Source organism: Procambarus clarkii, unplaced genomic scaffold (assembly GCF_040958095.1).
Source record: "Procambarus clarkii isolate CNS0578487 unplaced genomic scaffold, FALCON_Pclarkii_2.0 HiC_scaffold_186, whole genome shotgun sequence".
NCBI classification, from domain to species: Eukaryota; Metazoa; Arthropoda; class Malacostraca; order Decapoda; family Cambaridae; genus Procambarus; species Procambarus clarkii.
In genome coordinates, this window is record NW_027189219.1 from 514,907 (window position 1) to 538,923 (window position 24,017).

The 24,017-nt window shown below is 45.9% G+C and overlaps 1 protein-coding gene across 1 annotated transcript in view; it reads right to left on the bottom strand.

Annotated features, from left to right (window-relative positions):
- Positions 1-24,017, bottom strand: part of LOC138361125 (uncharacterized) — a gene marked incomplete at its 5' end in the record, with an annotated part of 96,508 nt that overhangs the window by 55,971 nt on the left and 16,520 nt on the right. Inside the window, 2 exons of the mRNA XM_069320566.1 lie at positions 2,584-2,701; positions 23,328-23,447. Coding sequence (XP_069176667.1) covers positions 2,584-2,701; positions 23,328-23,447 — 238 coding nt within the window. The remainder of the gene's footprint in view (positions 1-2,583; positions 2,702-23,327; positions 23,448-24,017) is intronic.

Sequence of the window (24,017 nt, forward strand, 5' to 3'; positions counted from 1 at the left end):
AGATAATTACTATACAAGTCCCTTGCTAGCTCGATTCTTGCTAGAAAATAGAACCGGATTGGTTGGTACAGTAAAGCCACAACGAAGGGAAATGCCTGTGTTTGACAACGACATTGCAGTTGGTGAGTGTCAGTGAAGGAAAAGTGATAACATTCTGTCAGTTCGGTGGAAAGACAAAAGAGAGGTGAACTTGTTGACAACAATTCATGATGGAACAATGGTGAACAGTGGGAAAGTGAGCCATAAAACAAACGCACCACTATATAAGCCAGACTGTGTTTTAGACTATAATATCAACATGCGGTTGATTGATAAATCAGACATGATGATTGGCACTGCAGAGTGTGTGCGGAAGACGTGTAGGTGGACGAAAAAGGTGTTCTTCCATCTTGTGGACATGAGCATGCTGAACTGTTTCAACATGTACCTTGTGAGAACTGGACGTAAGCCCACTTTCCGTGACTTTGTATTTGATGCTGCAATACAGTTATTAGGAAAGTTTGCAAAAGATGTCCCAGGTATTCAGCGGCCCATCATAAACCCACTGTTGCAGCATGCTGGTACTCCACGCCTCGCTCACACTGAAGGCTTCCTAGCACACAAACTTAAGTATTTGCCACCTGGTGTGAAGCGTGCAATAGCCCAACGTGATTGCTTGGTGTGTAAAACAACGACACGTAGAGACAAGAAACGGAAGCTTGTGCAAACATGGTGTGAAACGTGTGGTATCCCATTATGTGCTGTCGACTGCTTCAATGACTACCACAGTCTAGAAATTTTCTAAGTGTGCTTCAAAGTGTGTATTGCGTGTGCGAGTGTGTAAATATGTAAACATATAAGCAGATAGCGTGTGCGTGTGTGTAAATATATACAAATATAAGCAGAACATACAATATAATAGACTGTAATGACATATTATATTGCCGTAATTGAAAACATTTGTGTGCGCCTGTGTATACTCAAATATGCAACAATTATTGATACAAAATATGTTCAAACAGTATTTGAAACACAATTAGTGAAAAAAAATTAGATAAAATGCGCTTAGACATTGTAAATAAATAGCGCGAATATATATTTGTGGCAACTCTGGCTGTTTGAGGACCGCGCGCAACACCTCCCGGGCGTGTACTGCATGAGCGAACATGCAGATTGTGACGTCATCACCGTCCTTCTCGGCTCTATTGCAACAAAAGTAAGTACAATAGAATTTTTTTTTTTTTTTCCCGTGATCTTTGCTTTGATGTCCATAGGGAATGGAAAGGATGGGGGAGGTAGAGGGATGGGGAGATGAAATTCAGGAAGAGGATGCGGGTGTAGAGAGAGAGGAGGTTTGAAAGTTCGGTGGCCTGTCCACCATGGGTTGACATTTTTGTATGTGTTGTTTGTTTGCGTGTGTGTTATGTTGGGTTGTCAGTACATTGGCTGGGGGGGCTAGTGTTTGTGACCTTGTTGGTGTCCTAAAGCACTAGAGCCGATGGAGTTGGCTGAAGGAGGCTAATCTTAGAAACATCAGGGTAGTTACACTTCTGACGCCACGACAAATGGTTTTTTGGTTTTATATTTTTTTTGTAGGTGTTTTATTTATATATATATTTTTTTTTTTTTTTTTTTTTTTTTTTTTTTTTTTATTTATTTATTTATTTATTTATTTTTTTTTTTTTTTTTTTTTTTTTTTATATTTATTATTTTTTTTTTTTCTTTCTTTCTTTATTCTTCATATGGTGTAGATTGGGTCCGGGATGGGCCACTCATCTGGATCGTCTGGCAGACCGCTTAGTATCTGAGGGCTTGGGAAGGCCTCATCATGGATATGTCTGATCACTTTTTGTTGGAGAGTGATTCTTCTGGTTCTGTGTGGTGGTTCGTGGATCTCGTAGTCGCTGGTGGTGTTTTCTGCTACGAAGGGATCTTCTGGGTCTGGGACATACATGTTCTTCATACGGTACAGCTGTCTTCTGGCCAGGTAGCTGAGCCAGTGAACAGAACTTAACAGATTAGCAAAAAAAAAAAAATTTTTTTTTTTTTCAAAATGACATGCGCCTGTGTGGATGGCAGGATATTAGACCCCGAGCATGTTAAGGGTTAATGTAGAACATTCACAACTTCACGAAACTTCAAGATGGACATAACTTCAACAATAAGGTAAATTTATGAATTACAGTATTCTTTAGTAGAGAAGTAATATATAGGTAGAGTATGTAATATGATAATGCATTTTTATTGTGTACAAGAAAAAAAAAGACACTGACACAAACGCCTCCTGAAGGTCACCTCTTGCAACGAATCCAACGCTCTAACGAACTGGGGTTGGTCCCATATAGTACGTTGAATCGAGGTTGTACTGTACTTGCGTAACTGCTTCGTGAATCTGGCCCCAGGTTCTGGATTGTGGTCGCTGGTAGGCTCGAACTCCATGAGAATGAAGCCCCAGACTTTTTACTTTACTTTTTTACTATTAGCTACTGATAGCTAATATCAGTCCGATAGCTCCAGCGAGCAGATGGAGCTCCCACACAAAGAAAAACAATTAACATTTTGCAAACAATTCATATACTCCTCTACTTTTGAATAAAGACTTACTTTCATGCTTCTTAATATGCTGCTTGAGGTTGAAGGGCTTCTTGAAATATGCATGACAGTAGGGACAGGTGTGTAGGGACAGGTCGTGGCTGTGCATGTGTTTTTTGAGGTGGTTTTCCTGTAACACCAACAACACCTGTCTCAATATATAGCATATGGTATCTTCAATGTAGTAACAAATTAATTATAATATAATGGTCACAAAAGAAAACATTTTCACTGACCATCATCATAATTCACTATGGAACTTATTAAGTTAATTAAACTACAGTCAACTCCTATGTATAACTAAAGTTTTAGCATAATGAGTTTGTCATAACACAGGTTTCATTTAGAGACCAATAATTAAAAATGCATGCACTATTATTATAATACACCCACATATAGTATGCTCACCTCCTAATTTGAATCCTTCCCCCAAAACAACCAGCTTTGAATGTAATGAAACACCATTTTCTTTGCGAGTCCTGAAGGCTTCCCAGAGCTATCCCAGGCTGAATGGATATGTAGAACTATCTGGCATCAGTCAATGTGCTTGGAGTTCTTGCCTACTGGGGACCACGAGCCAGAACCTGGCCCCCCTCAGAAAGGTACAAGGAGCAATAGCCTATAGAAACCCCCATGTGGTTGGGAGCATTCTATGTCTGCCATCGACCAGGACAGGCACTCAGGGAGGTAGGTGCCTTAAAACAAACCCCTATTCTGGTGAAACTATTGCTACCGAAAGCTGAACAAGTGGACAGAGCTTCCTCAAACGAAAATTAGCAAACAAGCATGACGTCATCATGTTGCAGCGTCGCTGTCTGTGCAACCCCCCCCCCCTCCCTGGGAAGGGGAAGGAGGAGCCCCAGACCCTTGCACCGGCAAACCAACCTTCAGTTCTTAGGTTGAATGTCAAAATACGCGAAAAACACCGCCGACCAGGGGAAGGGAGGTATGCTGGGGAACCTCCGGGACTCGCCCAGAAAATGGGGTTTCATTACATTCAACGCTGGTTTTCTGGGAGGAGCCCTGTCGGCTTCCCGGAGCTAACTACCCAAAGATAAGGAAAAACAGGGACTTACCCGGGAGGCGGTCTGTCCTCAATCCTCAAGACGAAGTTAAGAAGAAAACTGGCTACAACTGCCAACCCAATGCAACACAGGCCCGACCGGGCCCAGGGACATTCACTGGGCAGTGAGCTGCCAGGACCCTGTTCGACCTCCAATAACCCCGGGCCTGAATGTCAGCCTAAGACATGTAGCCAAAGACGGCAGCCAAAGCAGCAAACTTGCGAACGTCGTGGGCAAGGGAATAAATCGCAGGCTGGCTAGACTTAATAAACCTGCGGATGACCTGAGAGACCCGATCCCGGGAACAGGGAGGAAAAGAAACCGGGTCAACCCACAGCACATCCCCAGCCACTGAAGCCGTGGCACACAAATAACGGTGGAGAGCCACAATCGGACACAACACATGTGTTGTGTTCGATTGCCGGCCTGACCAACCAAGCAGCAACGACCCAAGGCTCCCTCCGGAACGCAGCCATCTCATTCTTCACCAGTAAAGATTGCAACTTTTCGCCAGGTTGCAACCAAATAAAACGACCACTAGGACCAAAAGAGCAGAAACCCCTGCGCCGGAGGAAAGCATAAAGCTCCCCGACCTAACCTGACCCGACCCTCAGAGTCCAATGCCAACAGGAAAAATGCCTTAGAAAAACAATCCTGAACGGAAGGGGCCCACAACAAACCGAGGAGAAGAGAGAGAACCGAGAGCACCCAGTTCAAAGATCACAACAGCTCAGGAGGCGCATGAGCAGGCCGGAGGTGAAACAACGCATGAGACAGCTTGCGGAACAGGGCAGAAGTAACATCAACACCAAAAGCAAGCTGAAGCTGCTCCGTCAGCACCACACAATACGAGGTAACAGTATTCGGCATAAGATGATGGTTCAGGAACAACCAAGAAAGAAAAAGACAAAACAACCCTATCCGAGACCAAAGAACACCTACACAATGATAGGAAGAAACAGAAGGACCGCCAGGAAACTTCACACTGTCGCCGAGATGAAGCTCGCAGCAGGGAGACCAACAACGAAGCCACCTGCGCACCATACAAGTGATGATAGACCGGAGTCAAAAAGACCAGACACGAAGACTCAAGGAAAAGACCAAACCAGCCTCGTACCGGGTTGAATCAATCTAATAAAAGAGGCGGAGCCGCGGGAAGACCCTCGGGTTCGGACACTGAGCAAGCAGCGCCTGAAACCAAGGCTGAGCCAGCCACCAAGGAGCCAGAAGGACAACTCTCCCCTGGTAAGTCTCCAAGCATGCCAGGACCTGGAGCAACAGCTGAACTGGGGGGAAGAGGTATAGGTAACCCTACCTTGCCCAGTCCAGCCGAAAGGTGCCGACTCTGACGGCCTCGCAGTCAGGGAATGGCGCCACATGTACAATGGGGCCTCGACTTACGATGCTAATCCGTTCCCAGAGACGGATCGTATGTCGAAATATCGTAAGTCGAAGCGATTTTTCCCATAAGAAATAAAGGGAATTGAATTAATCCGTTCCCCACCCTCCAAAATATTAACATACAAATACATTTTAATACAATACAATGAATACAATGTTTTTTCTAACTACAATACAGTACCAAAGTTTCACTTACCTTTATGGAGGGCTCTTGATGGCGTATGGAAGATGGTGATGAGGGGGGAGGAGGAGAGTTGTTACTCTTTGGAAGGGGAGTCCCCTTCCATCATCACATCAGGCGGTGATGTTTTCTCTGGGGTACTCTCTCTCCTACGTTTTGCCTGAATACCACTAGGACCTGGTTGTGGTTCAGTGCTTGTTTGTCTCACTACAAATTTGTCAAGAGACATTTGTTTTCCCTTCTTTTTAACGTTAGTCGGTAATGATGCATCACAGTGTCATTGAATAGGTTAAGGCAACGACATACTGCAGCTTGATTTGGGAGAGTCGTTTCAGCAAAGGTTTGCAATTCTTCCCATGTTTCCCACATTTTCTTAATTGTTGAGGAAGACATATTCTGTATACTTGTTTCTGCTCTATGGTCTGCTTACATGGGTTTTCATATGTTTATCATTATCACTGACTTTCCTGGGACTCATGGCGTGATATATAATAATTACTTTAATGTTCAAAATGCAAAAAATCACCACAAACGCGAAATTTCTTACATGTGCGATCGTCACTATGCGGGCAGCTGTAGTAAACTGAGGCAGGTCGGCCGCGTGAACGGGAACCACGCGCTCAGTCGACCCGAACGTGTACCAACAGATATCGGATGTCGAAGACACCATCGGATGTCGGATGTCGATGTTTTTGATGAAATTTATATCGTAACTCGAAATTATCATAAGTAGGAGCAATCGTATGTCGAGGTGCCACTGCACCGGGAGACGCCTCGACTACTCCGACGCGAAGAGATCCACTTCCGGAGGCCCGAATGTCTGGAAGAGCCAACTGAATGCGCTGGCGTCGACCATCCATTCAGTGGACAGGGGGAATAAACCAGCCAGTCGTCGAGGTAGGCCAGAACCCAAACACCCAACAGATGCAGCCGGGCCACCACGACCCGAGTAAGGCGAGTGAACCAGCAAGGCGGCAGATTCAAGCAGAACGGAAAGCAACGAAAGCAGTAAGCTTGACGCCCCACAACGGAACCTAGCCAGTCCTGAACCTCAAATGAACTGGGACGTGCCAGTATGCGTCCTTGAGGTCCAGGGACACGATCCCAGCGCCCGGGCAGTAAGCTTGACGCCCCACAACGGAACCTAGCCAGTCCTGAACCTCAAATGAACTGGGACGTGCCAGTATGCGTCCTTGAGGTCCAGGGACACGATCCCAGCGCCCGGTTCCAACAGACGACAGACCTGGGACAGGGTAGTCATCCTGAAGGAGGGGCAATAAACCCACGGGACAAGTCCAGAATGAATCGGAGGTCTGCGCAGTCCCATTTCGGGACCAGAAACAGGTGGGAAACCCACCTGAGGGACGAGGTCGTTTTGACCACGCCCAAGAGAACCCACTCAGAGAAGGAGAAGATCGTGAGGAAAAGGCTCGTAGAGCATCTGGAGGGAAATAACTTTGTAACGCACCACCAACATGGGTTCAGAGATGGTAAATCGTGCCTCACAGGTTTAATAAAATTTTATGACCAGGCAACGAAAATTAGGCAGGAAAGAGAAGAGTGGGCCGACTGCATTTTCCTGGATTGCCAAAAAGCCTTTGACACAGTACCCCATAAAAGGCTGTTAAAAAAGTTGGAGCAACAGGCAGGAGTAAAAGGGAAGGTGCTCCAGTGGATAAGGGAGTACTTAAGCGACAGGAAACAGCGAGTAACGGTGAGGAGGGAGACATCAGAGTGGTGAGATGTCACCAGCGGAGTCCCACAGGGCTCAGTACTTGGACCCATCCTGTTTCTAATATATGTGAACGATCTTCCAGAGGGTATAGACTCATTCCTCTCGATGTTTGCTGATGATGCAAAAATTATGAGAAGAATCAAGACGGATGAAGATAGACAGAGACTACAGGATGACCTGGATAAACTGGAGGAATGGTCTAGAAAATGGCTGCTAAAGTTCAACTCGGGAAAGTGTAAGGTGATGAAATTAGGCGAAGAGAGCAGGAGGCTGAACACAAGGTATCATCTGGGAGGGGAAATCCTGCAAGAGTCAAATAGAGAGAAGGATCTGGGGGTTGATATCACACCGAACCTGTCCCCAGAGGCCCACATCAAAAGAATATCATCAGCGGCATATGCTAGACTGGCCAACATAAGAACTGCGTTCAGAAACTTGTGTAAGGAATCTTTCAGAACCCTGTATACCACTTATGTAAGACCAATCCTCGAGTATGCAGCTCCAGCCTGGAGTCCATACCTAGTTAAACACAAGACAAAGTTAAGAGAAGATTCAGCGGTATGCCACCAGGCTCGTCCTGGAACTGAGAGGATTGAGCTACGAGGAAAGGCTAAAGGAGCTGAACCTCACATCCCTGGAAAACAGAAGAGTAAGGGGAGACATGATAACCACCTACAAAATTCTCAGGGAAATTGACAGGGTGGACAAAGACAAACTCTTCAGCACAGGTGGGACACGAACAAGGGGACACAGGTGGAAACTTAGTACCCAGATGAGCCACAGAGACATTAGAAAGATTTTTTTCAGTGTCAGAGTAGTTAATAAATGGAATACACTAGGAAGTGATGTGGTGGAGGCTGACTCCATACACAGTTTCAAATGTAGATATGATAGAGCCCAGTAGGCTCAGGAATCTGTACACCAGTTGATTGACAGTTGAGAGGCGGGACCAAAGAGCCAAAGCTCAACCCTCGCAAGCACAATTAGGTGAGTACAATTAGGTGAGTACTCGGAGATGATTTGACAGAGCGCAGGAGAAGAGGCCTGCCCCGCGAACCCCGAGCCTTCCAAGGGAGGAGGAGCCACCCAACGCCACCACAGGCTGCACGAAATGACCTGAAACCCCCACAAATCGTGGAACCAGGCGCGAGCGAACAGAGCAAGCCTCCCCCCCCCCAATGCTCCGTCAATGGAATGAACCGCAAAAGGGCTGACGCACCACATGAGAACCTAAGCGGCGCACGGGGCAATCCCCACGCCTACCGGAAACAGACGGAATCGAAGGCTGCGCTTGCCCCGAATCTGGCACCATTGGCCTACCATGACGGAAGGAACCCCGAGTCCTGGCCGACTTTTTCAGGAAGGCCCCCCACAAGCCCCCCGGAGCACCAACAAGTCCAACACAGGCCGACAACTAACCGAAGCCGCCTGCAGATATTGAACCACCGCAGACTCTGCACACAACGACGGACAAAAAGGCAAGGACAACCTAAGAGCCAGGGCACACGTGGATTCCAAGGAAGAAGCAAGCACCGCCTGCCAACATGCGAGGAGAGAAGCATAAAACCGCAAAATCATATCCCGCAGGAGCGGCGCGAACAGCTTCAACAAGGCAGACGACACCTGCACAGCTGAGGACAGTGCACCCGACCCAGCAGCGGCCCCAAGCGCCCCACATCCAACTCAAGCTAATCCGAGGACAGCACGAGGAGGGAAAAGAAACGCAGGGCCGAAGCTGCATCACACCCACATCCCGCCGAAGGGCATAGGGGCGAACAAACAAGCATTGAGATGTTCGAAGTCGCCCCCCAGGAAAACCTGCAACGCCATCTGAGTATCCCTTCACTCAAGTGCGCGGGACCGACAGAACATGTGCCAAGCCTCCAAAGAGAAGAGCAGGCAGTCTGCCAACCAGGACGACTCCAGAGCTTCATTAAAAACCCGGTACGGACACGAAGATCCGTACACGAAGGAACACGGATCCATCACAAAAGCATAATCTGGGTCGCACAGGAGTAAACCGCAAGGGCTTCCAGCACCACTTGTGATGGAACGCAGTAAGCCGAAAGCCTCCGGAAGGATGGGATTGAAAAACCCAAGGGATCACAGAACCAAACCTGGGGAGGGGTAAACACCAAATCCAACTCGTACAAGGAGGGAGCGAAAGAGAACTCCTCTCCTTGTAACACCAAGCCCTGTTCTGAGGGTAGAAAAACCCAGGCGGGGACCAACGAGGCCCAAGGCCCCCAAGTCAACCCCTACCCCCGCCCTGGTAACGTCAACCCTGAGGACCCGGAGCTGAGCCAGTCTTCAAACCCCCTGCTTCCAAAGTAATAGCGCGAGCCGCCAAAAAAGCAGGAGTGAAGGGGGCTCACTGGTCAGACCCAGACGCTCCGGATGGAGGACCAGGCTCGAATGCCTCTGCCGCAACCCCAGAAGGGGACTCCCTCGAGACCACCCGAGTCTCAACACCAACTAGACCCTGCACCGACTCCGAAACCCTCAGACACTTCAGAATTGGAAGCAAGGGGGGAAAACCGGATGCACAACAGAAGGGGAAGGATTAGGAGGGGCGGACGGAACCAGAGCCAAAGCGACTCCCACCCCCAAGTCCGGGTCCCTATAACAAAACGTGGCAGTCTCGGGGCATTCGGGGCAGCAACCAACCTGGCGCGTTGCAGCAACCTAAATCTAGCATGCAATGCAACAGCTGCCTGCACCCGCATATGTCCAGGAGCTTGGAACAACTGAAGCACGTACAGACAACAAACGTCGCACGACTCCGGGTCAAAAGAATCACCGACCCAACAGGCAGCATGGCGGAGGCACAACTGGTGAGTGTCGCCCTGAAATAAGGAAACAGAGCAACTTTCAATCTCGCAAGAAGCGAGAGGGAACTCAAGGGGTCACATCCATCGGACCATGGAGCCCCTCGCAGAGTTTTACAGGACCCGTAACCTTCTTAACACGCTTAGGGAAGCCCAGGCAGGGTACTGTAAACCGGCCCCAAAGTCTACCAAACGAACTTCTAAAAGCTGAGCCCCTAGGACGTGTTCACTCTCGGGGGCCTAGCGGGGGATACCACCAACACACACAAGAAAATATACACCAATCCCAAAAACAGAGGAGAGGACAAGGCAGAACCCCCCCCCCCCCCCCCTCCACCAAGCAGGAACAAACAAAAACAAAAGAAAAACTCCACAAGAGGACAATTTACCAGGCGGAATAGAGCCAGCCGCTATAATAGGTGATAATTAGCGATGTAGTACCCCGCGCCCCTACCAGTGACGAAAGCTACAAATTTTGAACCGTTCCTGAGAACAAGTCCCTGAAGCGGGATGAAAGGGGGAGGGAAGGAGACCCCCCCCCCATTATATAGACAAGCTTGTCCCAGTCAACATGTGTAAAAAACTAACAAAAAAAATTTCCGCAAGTCTCCCTACAAAGGAACCAACGAGTCTCCGATCAACATTACGAGCTCACTAGCATTTGGAAGCATTCTATATCTGATTAACTAACCTAGTATATATCATAGTTGACCATTTATTAGTATACAGTGGTACCTCGGATTACGAGTGCCCCTGGTTACGAGTTTTTTAGGTTACGAGCAGGATTTGCTCGGAAAATTTGTATCGGGTTACAAGGGTTGCCTCAGGATACGAGTTTGTTGATATGCGTACAGGGTGACCTAGCGCATGGTGGCACGGCGATCGCCACTCACTTTACCAGTGCCTTGCGCCCAGTGACTATCCTGCCTGAATTCGTCACAAGGATTTACCATTTATTTTCGGAGTTTTTGCTCTTTGAGCATAAAATTTGTTATAATATACATCGCAATGGGTCCCAAGAAAGCCAGTGGTAAGGTTCAAGGCAAGAAATCACATGTGAGGATGACAATAGAGGAAAAGCAAGATATCATTCAGAAGCATGAAAATGGTGCACGTGTTGAATTTTGTAGGCAGTACAACAAATCCACGTCAACAATATGCACTATACTTGCCAAGAAAAAGGACATCATGAGTGCCAAAGTGGCAAAAGGAGTATCAACAATCACGAAACAAAGACCACAAATACTTGAAGTGGAAAAGTTGTTAATAATTTGGATACACAACAAGGAGTTAGTGGGTGATAGTGTTTCGGAGGCTATCATTTGTGAGAAAGCCTGGGTATTGCACAAAGACCTTGTAAAAAAAAAACCTGGAACGAGTGCAGAGAAAGATTTTAAGGCAAGCAGGGGATGGTTAGAGAAATTTAGAAAAAGAAGCGGTATTCATAGTGTTGTGAGGCATGGGGAGGCTGCCAGCTCAGACAAACCAGCCGCTGAGAAATTTATTGTAGAATTTAAAGAGTTTGCAGAGGCTGAGGGATACCTATCACAACAGGTGTTCAATTGTGATGAAACAAGACTGTTCTGGAAAAAGATTGCCTCCTAAGAGGACATACATTACAAAGGAGGAAAAAGCATTGCCCGGACACAAGCCTATGAAAGATAGGTTTACGCTTGTGCTGTGTTCAAATGCGAGTGGCAGTTTGAAAATTAAACCCTTGCTAGTGTATCATTTTGAAAATCCAAGGGTTTTCAAACAGTATAAAGTACAGAAAAATCAAATGTGTGTGATGTGAAGGGCTAATAATAAGGCATGGGTGACTAGGATTTTTTTTTCGGAGTGGGTAAATGCAGTGCTGTGCCCTGCCATACAAAAATATCTGCAGGAGAAACATTTGCCACTCAAGGCCCTGCTTCTCCTCGACAATGCTCCTACTCATCCTCCAGGCTTGAAAGATGAATTGATACACAGATACAATAAATTTCTCACAGTAAAGTGCCTTCCTCCTAACACCACTCCTCTAATTCAGCCTATGGACCAGATAATCATTGCGAATTTTAAGAGAATTTATGAAAGGGCACTTTTCCGGAATATTTTGAAGTGAATGAAAACCACAAACCTCACCCTCAGAGTTTTCTGGAAATACCATTTTAACATTTGTAGTTCTTTAAAACTCGTTGACAAAGCCTGGCAAGAAGTGACTAAAAAAGTCCAGAACTCTGGTTAGAGAAAATTGTGACCTGAATGTGTGACAGAACTAGACTTTGAGGGGTTTGAGCCTGTAAATGATGCGCCTATTGTTGAGGAAATCTTTACTCTGGGCTGGCAAATGGGCTTGGAATTGGATAGTGATGATGTGGAGGAGTTGGTGGAAGAACACAACGAAGAACTGACCACCGAAGAACTCCAAGCCCTTCAAAAGGAACAGCAAGAAGACCCAGCTGAGGATGTTTCTCCAGTGGAGGAGGATGAGGCAGTAGCGAATGCCCCTTTTGCAGACATCAAGAAGTGGTGTCAGATGTGGAAAGAAATGCAAACTTTTATTGAAAAGACTCACCCAGAGAAAGCTATAGTAGGCCGTTGCATTAATCTTTTTAATGACAATGTGATGCCTCACTACAGAGACATCTTGAGCAAAAGGGAAAAACAAGCTTCCATGGACAGATATGTTGTGAGAACATCGAGCAGTGAGCAACAACCAGGACCTAGTGGTATGCAGGCAAAACGTGCCAGAGAATGCACCCCTGAGAGGTCCTCACTGCCTGATGTTATAATGGAAGGGGACTCCCCTTCCAAACAGTAACTCCTCTCCTCCTCTCCCCTCCACACAATCTTCCATACGCCTACAGCATTCATCAGCAATGGTAAGTAATAACTTGAACATAGTTTTGAAGTGTAGATTTGGTTGAAGTACGTATAAAACCAGCGTTGAATGTAATGAAACGCCATTTTCTGGGTGAGTCCCGGAGACTCCCCGGAGCTTCCCAGGCTGATATGCTAATGTCAGACTTTGGCATCAGTCATGTGTATGGAGTTCTTAGGCCTACCGGGGACTACGGCCAGAACCGGGCCCCCTCAGAGAGGCAAGGGGAGCAATGGCCTATAGAAACCCGCTTGTGGTTGGAAGCATTCTATGTCTGTCATCGACCGGATCAGGCACCCAGAAAGGTAAGCGCCTCAAAACAAACCCCTATTCTTGTTAAAATTGCTACCAAAAGCCAAACTAGTGGATAGAACTCCCCAACAGAAAACAAGCAAACTAGTGTGACGTCACACGTTGCCGCGCCGCTGTATGCGCAGCTCCCCCCTCCCCGGGAGGGGGGAGCCCCAGACCCTTCACGCCGGCTACCCACACCTCAGTTCTGAGGCTGGATGTCAAAAACATGAAAAAAAAACGACCGGAGGGAGGGAGGAATGCCATGGGAGCCTCCGGGACTCGCCCTGAAAATGGCGTTTCATTACATTCAACGCTGGTTTTCTGGGGGGAGCCCCGTCGACTCCGCTGAGTTAACTACCCACAGACGGAAAAAAGAGGAACTTACCTGGGAGGCGGTCGTCGCTCACTCGTCAACTCGAAGTCGAGACAACTGGCTTCAACTGCCGACCCAAAGCAACACAGGCCCGATGGGGCCCAGGGACATTCACGAGGTAACGAGCAGCTAGGCCCCTGTTCGACCGCCAAAAACCCCGCGCCTGAATCAGACCAAGACATATTTCCAAAGATGGCAGCAAGAGCCATGAACTTACGGACTTCATGGGCACGGGGATAGACCGCAGGCTGGCTGGATTTGATAAAACCCTGCGAACAACCTGGGAGACCCGAACCCGCAAACAGGGAAGAAGGGAAACCGGATCAACCCAAAGTGCGTCCCCGGACACAGAAGCCGTGGCGCACAAATAACGGCGAAGCGCTGCAACCGGACACAAAGCATGATGCACCCCCGGCCGTACCAATGAAGCATTAACTACCCACGGACCCCTCCGGAACACAGCAGTCTCATTCTTCGCCAGAAAAGGAGACGGCTGTAAGCGAACAAAATCTCCACGACCAAAAGAGCAGAAACCCCTGCGCCGGAGGAGAGCATAAAGCTCCCCGACCCAACCCCCAGAGGCTAATGCCAACAAGAAATGAGCCTTGGAGAAACATCCCGGACCGAAGGGGCCACAACGAAACGAGGAGACGAAAGGTAAGCGAGCACTCTGTCCAAAGACCAGGACGACTCAGGCGGCGCATGAGCAGGCCGGAGGTGAAACAAAGCACGACAGCTTGCGAAACGGCGCAGACGTAACATCAACACCGAAGGCAAGCTGAAGCGGCTCTGCCAGTGGCGCACGATACGAGGCAACAGTGTTAGGCATAAGATGACGGTCCTGAAACAACCAAGAGAGAAAGGATAAGACCACCCTAACAGACAACGAACTAACACGACAAAGACGCAAAAAGAAACAGAAGGACCACCAGGAAACTTCATACTGCCGCTGAGAAGAAACCCTCGGGTGGGACACCCACAAGGAGCCCACCTGATCACCATAAAGATGATGATAGACTCGAGTCAAAAAACCCATACGCGAAGACTTGAGGAGAAGATCGAACCAGCCATGTGACGTACCGGCCCGATCTGCTGAAAGAGGTGGAGCCGCGGGAAAACCCTCGGGTTCGGATACCGAGCAAGCAGCACCTGAAACCAAGGCTGGGCCGGCCACCAAGGGGCCAGAAGGACAACTCTTCCCTGGTAAGTCTCCAAGCGAGTCAGGACCTGGAGTAACAGCCGAACCGGAAGAAATAGGTACAGGAACCCCCACCTCGACCAGTCCAGCCGAAAGGCATCGACTCCGACGGCCTCACAATCGGGGAAGGGCGCCACATACACGGGAAGGCGCCTCGACCATGCCGACGCAGAGAGGTCCACCTCGGGGCGCCCGAAGGTTTGGCAAAGCCAACGGAAGGAAGCGTCGTCGACCGTCCACTCCATGGAGAGGGGAACGAAGCGAGACAGGCCATCGGCCAAGATGTTGGACACTCCCTGTACGTGAACCGCCAGGAAAGCCAAACCCCGAGAACTCAGCAGATGAGTCACCCGAAGCGACCAACCCCAAAGAGACAAGGACCGCATCGAACACCCGCGGTTCAGGCAATGAACCACCGGAGAGCAGTCCGAATGGAGCCGAATCATCGATCTGCGGGCGACCCAAATACTCCGAAGAGCAAACCACACGGCCACAAACTCCCGCACCGTGCTGTGAGCTCGACGGAAGGACGGACCCCAATGCCCCTGGCCGGCCTAGTGAGCACTGGTCACAAAGCCCCAGCCGAGAGATGACGCATCTGTGTACACATCGAGCGAGGGGCTCAGATAGGAGCCAAGGCACTGAACCTGGAAAAACCCGAAGAGGAAGCCAGCGATGCAGCAGCCGACGCAAGGCCCCTGGGGGTCAAACCCAGTGATCGCAAGAGGCAGAAGGGACGACCCCAAAGGAACCAGAACAGCAGACGAAGCCAAACCCGACCCGGCGGGTAGACTACCATCGCGAGGTTCAGGCTCCCGCACAGCCCCTCAAGCAACCGCCGGGTGACCCGAGGGCCAACCAAAAACAGATGAAGGCGGGACCGCAGCCACAGGAGAGACTCCGGAGGGAGAGACAAGAAGCGGTCCGAGAGTCCTAAATGAGACCCAGCCAAGTCCGAACCCGAGAGGGGACCAGATGGGACTTCCTCCAGTTCACCAAGAACCCGAACCCGGCAAGCTGGGAAAGAACCAAATCCCTGGCTAGCAAGCAAGCTGACCGGCTGGGAGCCCAAACCAGCCAGTCGTCGAGGTAGGCCAACACCCGAATACTAAGACACAAAAAGGCCACCACGACCCGCGTAAGGCACGTGAACACGCGAGGTGCCAGGTTCAACCCGAACGGGAGACAATGAAAGCGATAATTCAGATGCCCCACAACAAAACCGAGCCAGTCCCAGAACCTTGGATGAATCGGGACATGCCAATAAGCGTCCCGGAGGTCCACAGACACAATCCAAGCGCCCGGCTCCAAGAGGAGCCGAACCCGAGACAGCATAGTCATCCAAAAGGAGGGGCAATGAATCCAGGGGTTCAGACAGGACAAGTCCAGAATGAACCGCAGGTCCATGCAGTCCTGTTTCGGGACCGGAAACAGACGGGAAACCCATCTGAGGGATGAAGTCGTTTCGACGACACCCAAGCGAACCTACTCCAAGATGACCTGACAGAGCGCAGGAAAAGAAACCTGCCCTGCCAGCCTCGACCCCACCTAAAGGTGGGGCTACCCAACGTCACCGCAGGCCGAACGACACGACCCAAAACGCCCACGAATCGTGGGACCAGGCGGAGCGAACAGCGCAAGCCTCCCCCCCATTGCCCCGTCAATGGGGCAAACCGTGAAAGGGATGGCGCCCCTTTCCCACCCCTTAATCCAGGAACGGATTATTTCATTTCCCATTATTTCTTATGGGGAAATTAGCTTCGGATTACGAGTATTCGGAATACGAGCTGTCTCCAGAAACAGATTAAACTCTTAAACCAAGGTACCACTGTGTAAATGTGTGTGTAATTACCTAAGAGTTTTTTTTTGTTTTTTTGTTTTTTAACCTAAGTGTAGGTACAGAATGAGAGCTACGCTCGTGGTGTCCTGTCTTCCTAACACTCTGTCATATAACGCTTTGAAACTACTGACGGTCTTGGCCTCCACCACCACCTCACCTAACTTGTTCCAACCGTCTACCACTCTGTTTGGGAAAGTGAATTTTCTTATATTTCTTCGGCATCTGTGTTTAGCTAGTTTATATCTATGACCTCTTGATCTTGAAGTTCCAGGTCTCAGGAAATCTTCCCTATTAATTTTATCAATTCTTGTTACTATTTTGTACGTAGTGATCATATCATCTCTTTTTCTTGTCTTCTATTTTTGGCATATTTAATGCCTCTAACCTCTCCTCATAGCTCTTGCCCTTCAGTTCTGGGAGCCACTTAGTAGCATGTCTTTGCACCTTTTCCAGTTTGTTGATGTGCTTCTTAAGATATGGGCACCACACAACCGCTGCATATTCTAGCTTTGGCCTAACAAAAGTCATGAACAATTTCTTTAGTATATCGCCATCCATGTATTTAAAAGCAATTCTTAAATTAGAAAGCGTGGCATAGGCTCCTCGCACAACATTCTTTATGTGGTCTTCAGGTGATAGTTTTCTATCTAGAACCACCCCTAGATCTCTTTCTTTATCAGAATTCTTTAAAGATTTCTCACATAATATATAGGTTGCATGGGGGTCTATGTTCTCCTATTCCACATTCCTTAACCCTTTAACTGAGCGGCCTATAAATATGACACCCCCCCCCCCCCCCCAGAGAGCAGGAAATAAATTATCTTGAAAATATTCTTTTCTTTTTTTAAAGTGTCAAAAACCCTTCCACCAGTATGGGTATGTCAAAAAAATTTTGAACTTTTACTTACTTTGGCTGCTATAGGGTCCGTAAATTGGCCCGTGACGTCATCATTCCCCGTTCGCCAGTGCAGTAAGCTCCCGGGGGCGGTGGGGCGCCCGGGGCGGGGCGCGCGAGTTGCCGCGAATATATTTTCGTTCATTTTTTGCGCACAGTTCCAAATGCATTTTATTTGTTTTTACATACTAATCCTTTGTATAATGAACACGTACACTATATTATAGCAGTAAAACATCCGTACTGTCTGAGGACACTGTTACGTGCATGACACTTGTGTACACATATGTTGCACATATTTACTATGTATCATGCTAATTTATGTATATATACAATCTATTTACAGACTGTACACTGTCACACATTATATACATTCACCATCAACACATTCAGAACACCGTGAGTGTGAGCAGCCACACCCAGCCAGACCTCCTTCACTCCAACGTCTTACTCACCAACACGGCTCCTCCCACCATACTGTTATTGTATTTATTACACTATTTACACATGTTATATATACCTAACTACATTTTTATTTACCAGAACTATGCAAGTGAGCCGGTATTGTGTCCAAACAGTACAGTGGCCACCATACACTGCATGAGAAATCACACAGCAGACGACGCCACGATTACGACGTCACCTCCCTCACCAAAATAGCTCCTCACAACATACTCCTGGTGCTGTTACTACACTATTCACACACACTGTATATACCCATGTACATGTGTATTCCCCATAGCGAACCACGAAGCTAGTATGGTGAGCAAAACAAGAGTTACTGCCACACAGTGAGGCTACCTCAATTCTCTCCCTTCCTCCCTCTCCAAAATTCCTCCTTCCTACGCACAATGCTAATTATAACCCCAATCCAGGTCACTAATTCCTGTAAATGAATAATTGACCACAAGTTTATTTTGAAAAGGAACCTAAAAAGTCGTTTGAAGATTCCTAGATGGACGAAATAATGCTGTGGTGCTGTGGCTAGCGCTGTGAACATCGTGAACAGCATTGAATCACTGATATTTGAACATTGTACCCAGTCATTATCACACTCGGGCTCTTCTATAATACTATCATGGCTAAATAAAACAGATTATATATATATTTTGACAATATTAGGCAATGCTGTGGTCACACGCTGAACAGCAGTGCTGTGCGCTCATGCTGCGAGCGCCAGCCTTGGTTGCTCACTCACTACTGAGGCTCTGACACCCGGCAATGTGGACCATGATTTTTTTAAAGATGGCGTCTGTTTACAAAGAGCCCTGAGGAAGCTGATGTGAACCCCATGTAGCCACGGGAGTTTTGAATGGCACGTGAAAAATAAAAACACCCGGAGGCGTGTTGCGCACCCAAAGTCTGGGCCTGCAGGCACGTTGCGCAGTTAAAGGGTTAACATGGCATTTATTAACATTAAATTCCATTTGCCAAGTGGTGCTCCATATACTTATTTTGTCCAGGTCATCTTGAAGGGCATGACAATCATCTAAGTTTCTTATCCTTCCTATTATCTTAGCATCATCAGCAAACATGTTCATATAATTTTGTATACCAACTGGTAGATCATTTATGTAGACGATAAACATCACTGGTGCAAGAACTGAACCCTGTGGTACCCCACGTGACATTTCTCCAGTCCGATACATTGCCTCTGATTACTGCCCTCATTTTTCTATCAGTCAGGAAATTTTTCATCCATGTTAGAAGCTTACCTGTCACCCCTCCAATATTTTCCAGTTTCCAGAACAACCTCTTATGTGGAACTCTATCATAAGCCTTTTTTAGGTCCAGATAGATGCAGTCAACCCAACCATCTCTTTCCTGTAAAATCTCTGTGGCTTGATCATAGAAACTGAGTAAATTCGATACACAGGATCTTCCAGACCGAAAACCATACTGTCTGTCTGATATTATATGATTTCTCTCCAGGTGTTCTACCCATTTAGTTTTAATTATTTTTTCCAATATTTTGACTATTACACTTGTCAAGGATACTGGTCTATAATTAAGGGGGGTCTTCCCTGCTTCCACTTTTGTAGATTGGAACTATGTTAGCCTTTTTCCACACATCAGCTACAACTCCTGTAAACAGGGATGCCTGAAAAATCAGTTGAAGTGAAATGCTGAGCTCAGGTGCACATTCTCTCAGAACCCATGGTGAAACTCCATCTGGACCAACTGCTTTGTTCTTATTTAGCTCCTTGAGTATTTTTTTACACTTCGTCTCTAGACACCTCTATGTGCTCTATGTTGTTCTCTGGAATTCTTATTGGATCTGGTTCCCTGAAGATTTCATTTTGTACAAACACACTTTGGAACTTTTCGTTTAATGTTTCACACATTTCCTTTTCATTTTCCGTGAATCTATTTCCCACTTTCAACCTCTGAATATTATCCTTTACCTGCAATTTGTTGTTTATGAATTTATAGAATAGACCTGGTTCTGTTTTACATTTGTCTGCAATCCCTTTTTCAAAATTTCTTTCTGCCTCTCTCCTCACTGCCGTGTAGTTGTTTCTCGCATCTTTGTATCGCTGGTATGTTTGGGGGTTTGGCCTCTTCCTGTATTGATTCCATTTTTGTGTCTTTTGGTCTCTGGCCCTCTTGCAATTTCTGTTGAACCAGTCCTGTTTCCTAGTTCTGCATCTCTGTTTTGGTATAAATTTTTTTGTGCCTTTATCATATATTTCACAAAACTTGACATACATCTCATTCACTTCCTTGCCTAGCATCAAGTCTGTCCAATTATACTCACTAAAAAATTTTCTAAAGTTGCCATAATGTCCTCTCCTAAAGTCTGGTTTTTCAATTTCATCAACCTTCATATTTTCTTCCAGATTATAACACATTGCATACTTTATTCCCAAAAAGACATGGACACTTTTACCCAAGGGAGGAAGGTACTGAATGTCAAATATTTCTTCCTCCTTCCTGGTGAATATCAAATCTAGCAAGGAGAGAATGTCCCCTTCCCTCATCCTCGCAGCTTGTTTAACAAGTTGATACAAGAATGTTTCCAGGATGAGGTCTACAAATTTACAGGTCCAAAAATCTTCTGTTTTAGCTTCATATGGTTCCCAGTCTATGGATTTCAAGTTGAAGTCGCTGACTATCAACAGTTGTGAACTATCGTTATCCGCTCTCGCTATGATCTCTCTCAATATTGTTATAAGACCTTCTCGTTTACTATCTAGCTCCTCCTTTGACCATGTGCTGCTTGGCGGTGGACTATATGCATTTATGATCATTAGTTTATCATCCTCATGGCAGATCTCTAGTGCTATTATGTCAACTTGTGGATTGGCAGTCATTATTTCCTTCACCTTTAGGTGTTCTTTCACCAGCACAGCAACGCCACCACCTTTCCTAATTTTTCTGTCCCGTCTCCAAAATGAGTAGCCCCTTGGGAATATGACCTCATTTAAAATAACATCTTCAAGTTTTGTCTCCGTGAGTGCAACAATGTCTGGTGTCTGCAGCTGTATTACATCAATTAACTCCAGTATCTTCGACCTTACTCCATCTATGTTGGTGTATGCAGTCTTCAGGAACTTGTTCCCCTATTCTTATTTTTCACTCCCCCTCTCTCTAATGATTTTGTTGGTTTGCCTTTATATACCACTTTACTGGTCTGCCTACCCCTATCACTTTCTAGAAAAAAAATTGATTTCTTCTTCATTCCTGCTCTCATTTAAACGTTTTGCCTCGGCGAGGTTGAGTTTCAGCTTCTCTCTATCTTCTTTTGAAAGATCTCATCTTAACGACCACACTTTCCCATCCTCATCATTTTGTAATTTTCTAGCATTCCTTAGTACTTCTTCCATCTGTTTGGCACCATTTAGGGTGATCCTCAAAGGTCGGTCTTTCCCTTTTACATATCTGCCTATTCTCCTGTAGTCGCACACATTCTCTATGGTTGTAAGACCTTCCATGAGGCCAACAATTTTATCTACTACTTTTGCATCTTCTACAGCTCTTTCTGAGCTAGATGTTATCTCCTTTTCTTTGCAGCTAAAAATGATCAGGGACTTACTCTGATCAACTGTATTTTGCACCAACTTCGGGTTAGATGAAAATTCTTTTCTCACTTCCAGCCTAATGTTTGTTTTATCTTGGTTGCTGCAGTGTTTGGCTTCCTTTACTGCTTCTTCAATTTTTTCCTTCCCCTTGGCCACTTGTGCATAGGTGAGTTGCATATCTTTCTTGCACTGTTCTATTCCTTGTGTAACTTCCTCAATCTCTGCCCGAAATGCTTTGCGTAATAGTGGCTTTAGGCTGCCCGAAACGCTTTGCGTAATAGTGGCTTTAGGCATTGTATGTACTAGCTCTATCTATAAAGCCAACAAACTTTGTAAAATCTCTTTATGTATGTACCTTTACCTAAATAAAAATTATTATTATTATTATAATTATTATTATTATCTGTGCTGACAAAAGCTGTTTCTCCTGTTGAATTGCCTTACCTAACCTATTGTAGTCATTTATGTTTAAATTTACTTTAACTTCTTCCAAAGCTACTTTTAAGAGTTTATTTTCTTCTTCCATGGCTTTGCAATTTGTTTCCAATTGATTCTTATCCTTGCGCAAGTCTTTCACTAAACCCTCAAGACTAGTTAAATATTTATTATTTTATTTTTAAATGGTCATTACATTCTTTCAATTTATTAATTATTTCTACACGAGAGGTCACTATATTATCTAATTTTACCAACTTGTTGTATACACTGGTTATCTCAATGCTTTCTTCACTGAATCCAGCAAAATCAAGCTCTGTTTTGTATTTCCTCTTGCCGGCGGCCATCTTGAATGTTCTTGTCTGCACTGGAAACACTAGGGCAACTTTTTCTCATCCAATTTTTCACTTCCCTTGGCACATTCCTGTTATCTCACCTATTTTTCAAAAGCACTATACCTTTATGTTCTCTGGGACACCACTCACTATCATCATCCTGTATTACAATACTTAGGATTGTTGAAATATGCTGGAGCTCCTCTTGTCTGCCTCTTGGGAAAGAACTTGGGACAAGTGTTGTACCTAGTAGCCAGAACACAGTTCTTTGCCTACTATGCAGAGCTCAGTTTGCCTAATAAGCCAAGTTTTCCATAGTTTCAAAAATTTTCAAATTTTTTTCTTATGAAATGATAAAGCTATTTATTTCATTATGTATGAACCATTTTTTTTAAATTTCAGTTAAAACTAACGTAGATATATGACCGAACCTAACCAACCCTACCTAACCTATCTTAATCTAACCTAAACTAATGAAACTGAATCAATAATTCATGTTCTTAATGTAATATAATAATAATATTTAAAATAAACCAATTGGAAACAATTTATTGAAAATAAAGAAAATTACTCGGCCTATTAGGCAAATCGGGCCTTGCATAGTAAGCCGAGAAGTGCGTTCTGGCTACTAGGTACGACATACATACATACATACATACATACATACATACATACATACATACATACATATATATATATATATATATATATATATATATATATATATATATATATAAGAACAGTGAAAACAGATTAAACTCTTCTGAACTTTGGGAAGTGATACCAAGGCAAAATTGACCGATATACAGTTTTCCCTTGCAGAGTGACATAGGACAGTGCAAGGATAAAAGTGGAGTGGCTTGGACTAGGGATACTTAAAGGTAGGTATAGTGCTGCCACCTGGTGATGGTAGCCCGGCAGGCCTACATGCTGTTGGCAGTATTCCTCCTTTTGCAGAAACGGGTGATGCCAAACAAGGGTTTGGGAGGGTTTGAAACGGCTTTGAGTTTTCATGAAAAAATATATCTTGTTATACTGACCAAGATTTAATATTCTTCATTAAGTCCATAATCCTAAAGACACTACTGTACTGTACTTGAAAGGTTTTCTGTGGTACTGTGTCCATAATGTCATCCTACTTGTGTTTAAATCTACCCAATTAACACAAATCTAGGTTCAGCAAGCAGGCAAACGTGATATCTCAACAAAGGTATCCTGGCAGGGATACCTAGTTACATACAATATCACTAAATGATTTAGTCATAGGGTAAAATGTGCTAGCCAGAACTTACTCCAACAAATCTCTCCTTACAAACAGTGCAGACTAAATTCTTCGGCTTCCCACAGGAATCTGTGTCAGATTTCTTCTTTCTTCTCTTCTTGGTAATATGAACAGGGGTTGTTTCCATTTCCTGTGAATACAGATCAGGAAAGTTAATTTTGCATTTAAGAGTATCAGTATTATTACATCAGTAAAATGACAAAATGTTAATTGGGATGTCCACTACCCTGCTGAACCCTTATGCTGCTATGGGCCTAATGGCCTTCATCACTGCCTAGCGCAAAAAAAAAAACAGTGTTGAATGTAATGAAACGCCATTTTCTGGGTGAGACCCGGAGGCTCCCCGGAGCTTTACCGGCTGATATGCTAATGTCAGACTTTGGCATCAGTCATGTGTATGGAGTTCTAGGGCCTACCAGGGACCATGGCCAGAACCTGGCCCCCTCAGAGAGGCAAGGGGAGCAATGGCCTATAGAAACCCCCGTGTGGTTGGAAGCATTCTATGTCTGCCATCGACCGGGTCAAGCATCCAGAAAGGTAAGCATTCCAAAACAAACCCCTATTCTGGTGAAAATTGCTACCTAAAGCCAAACTAGTGGATAGAACTCTTTAACAGAAAACAAGGAAACTAGTATGACGTCATACGTCACCGCGCCGCTGTCTGCGCAGCTCCTCCCCTCCCAGGGAGGGGGAAGGGGGA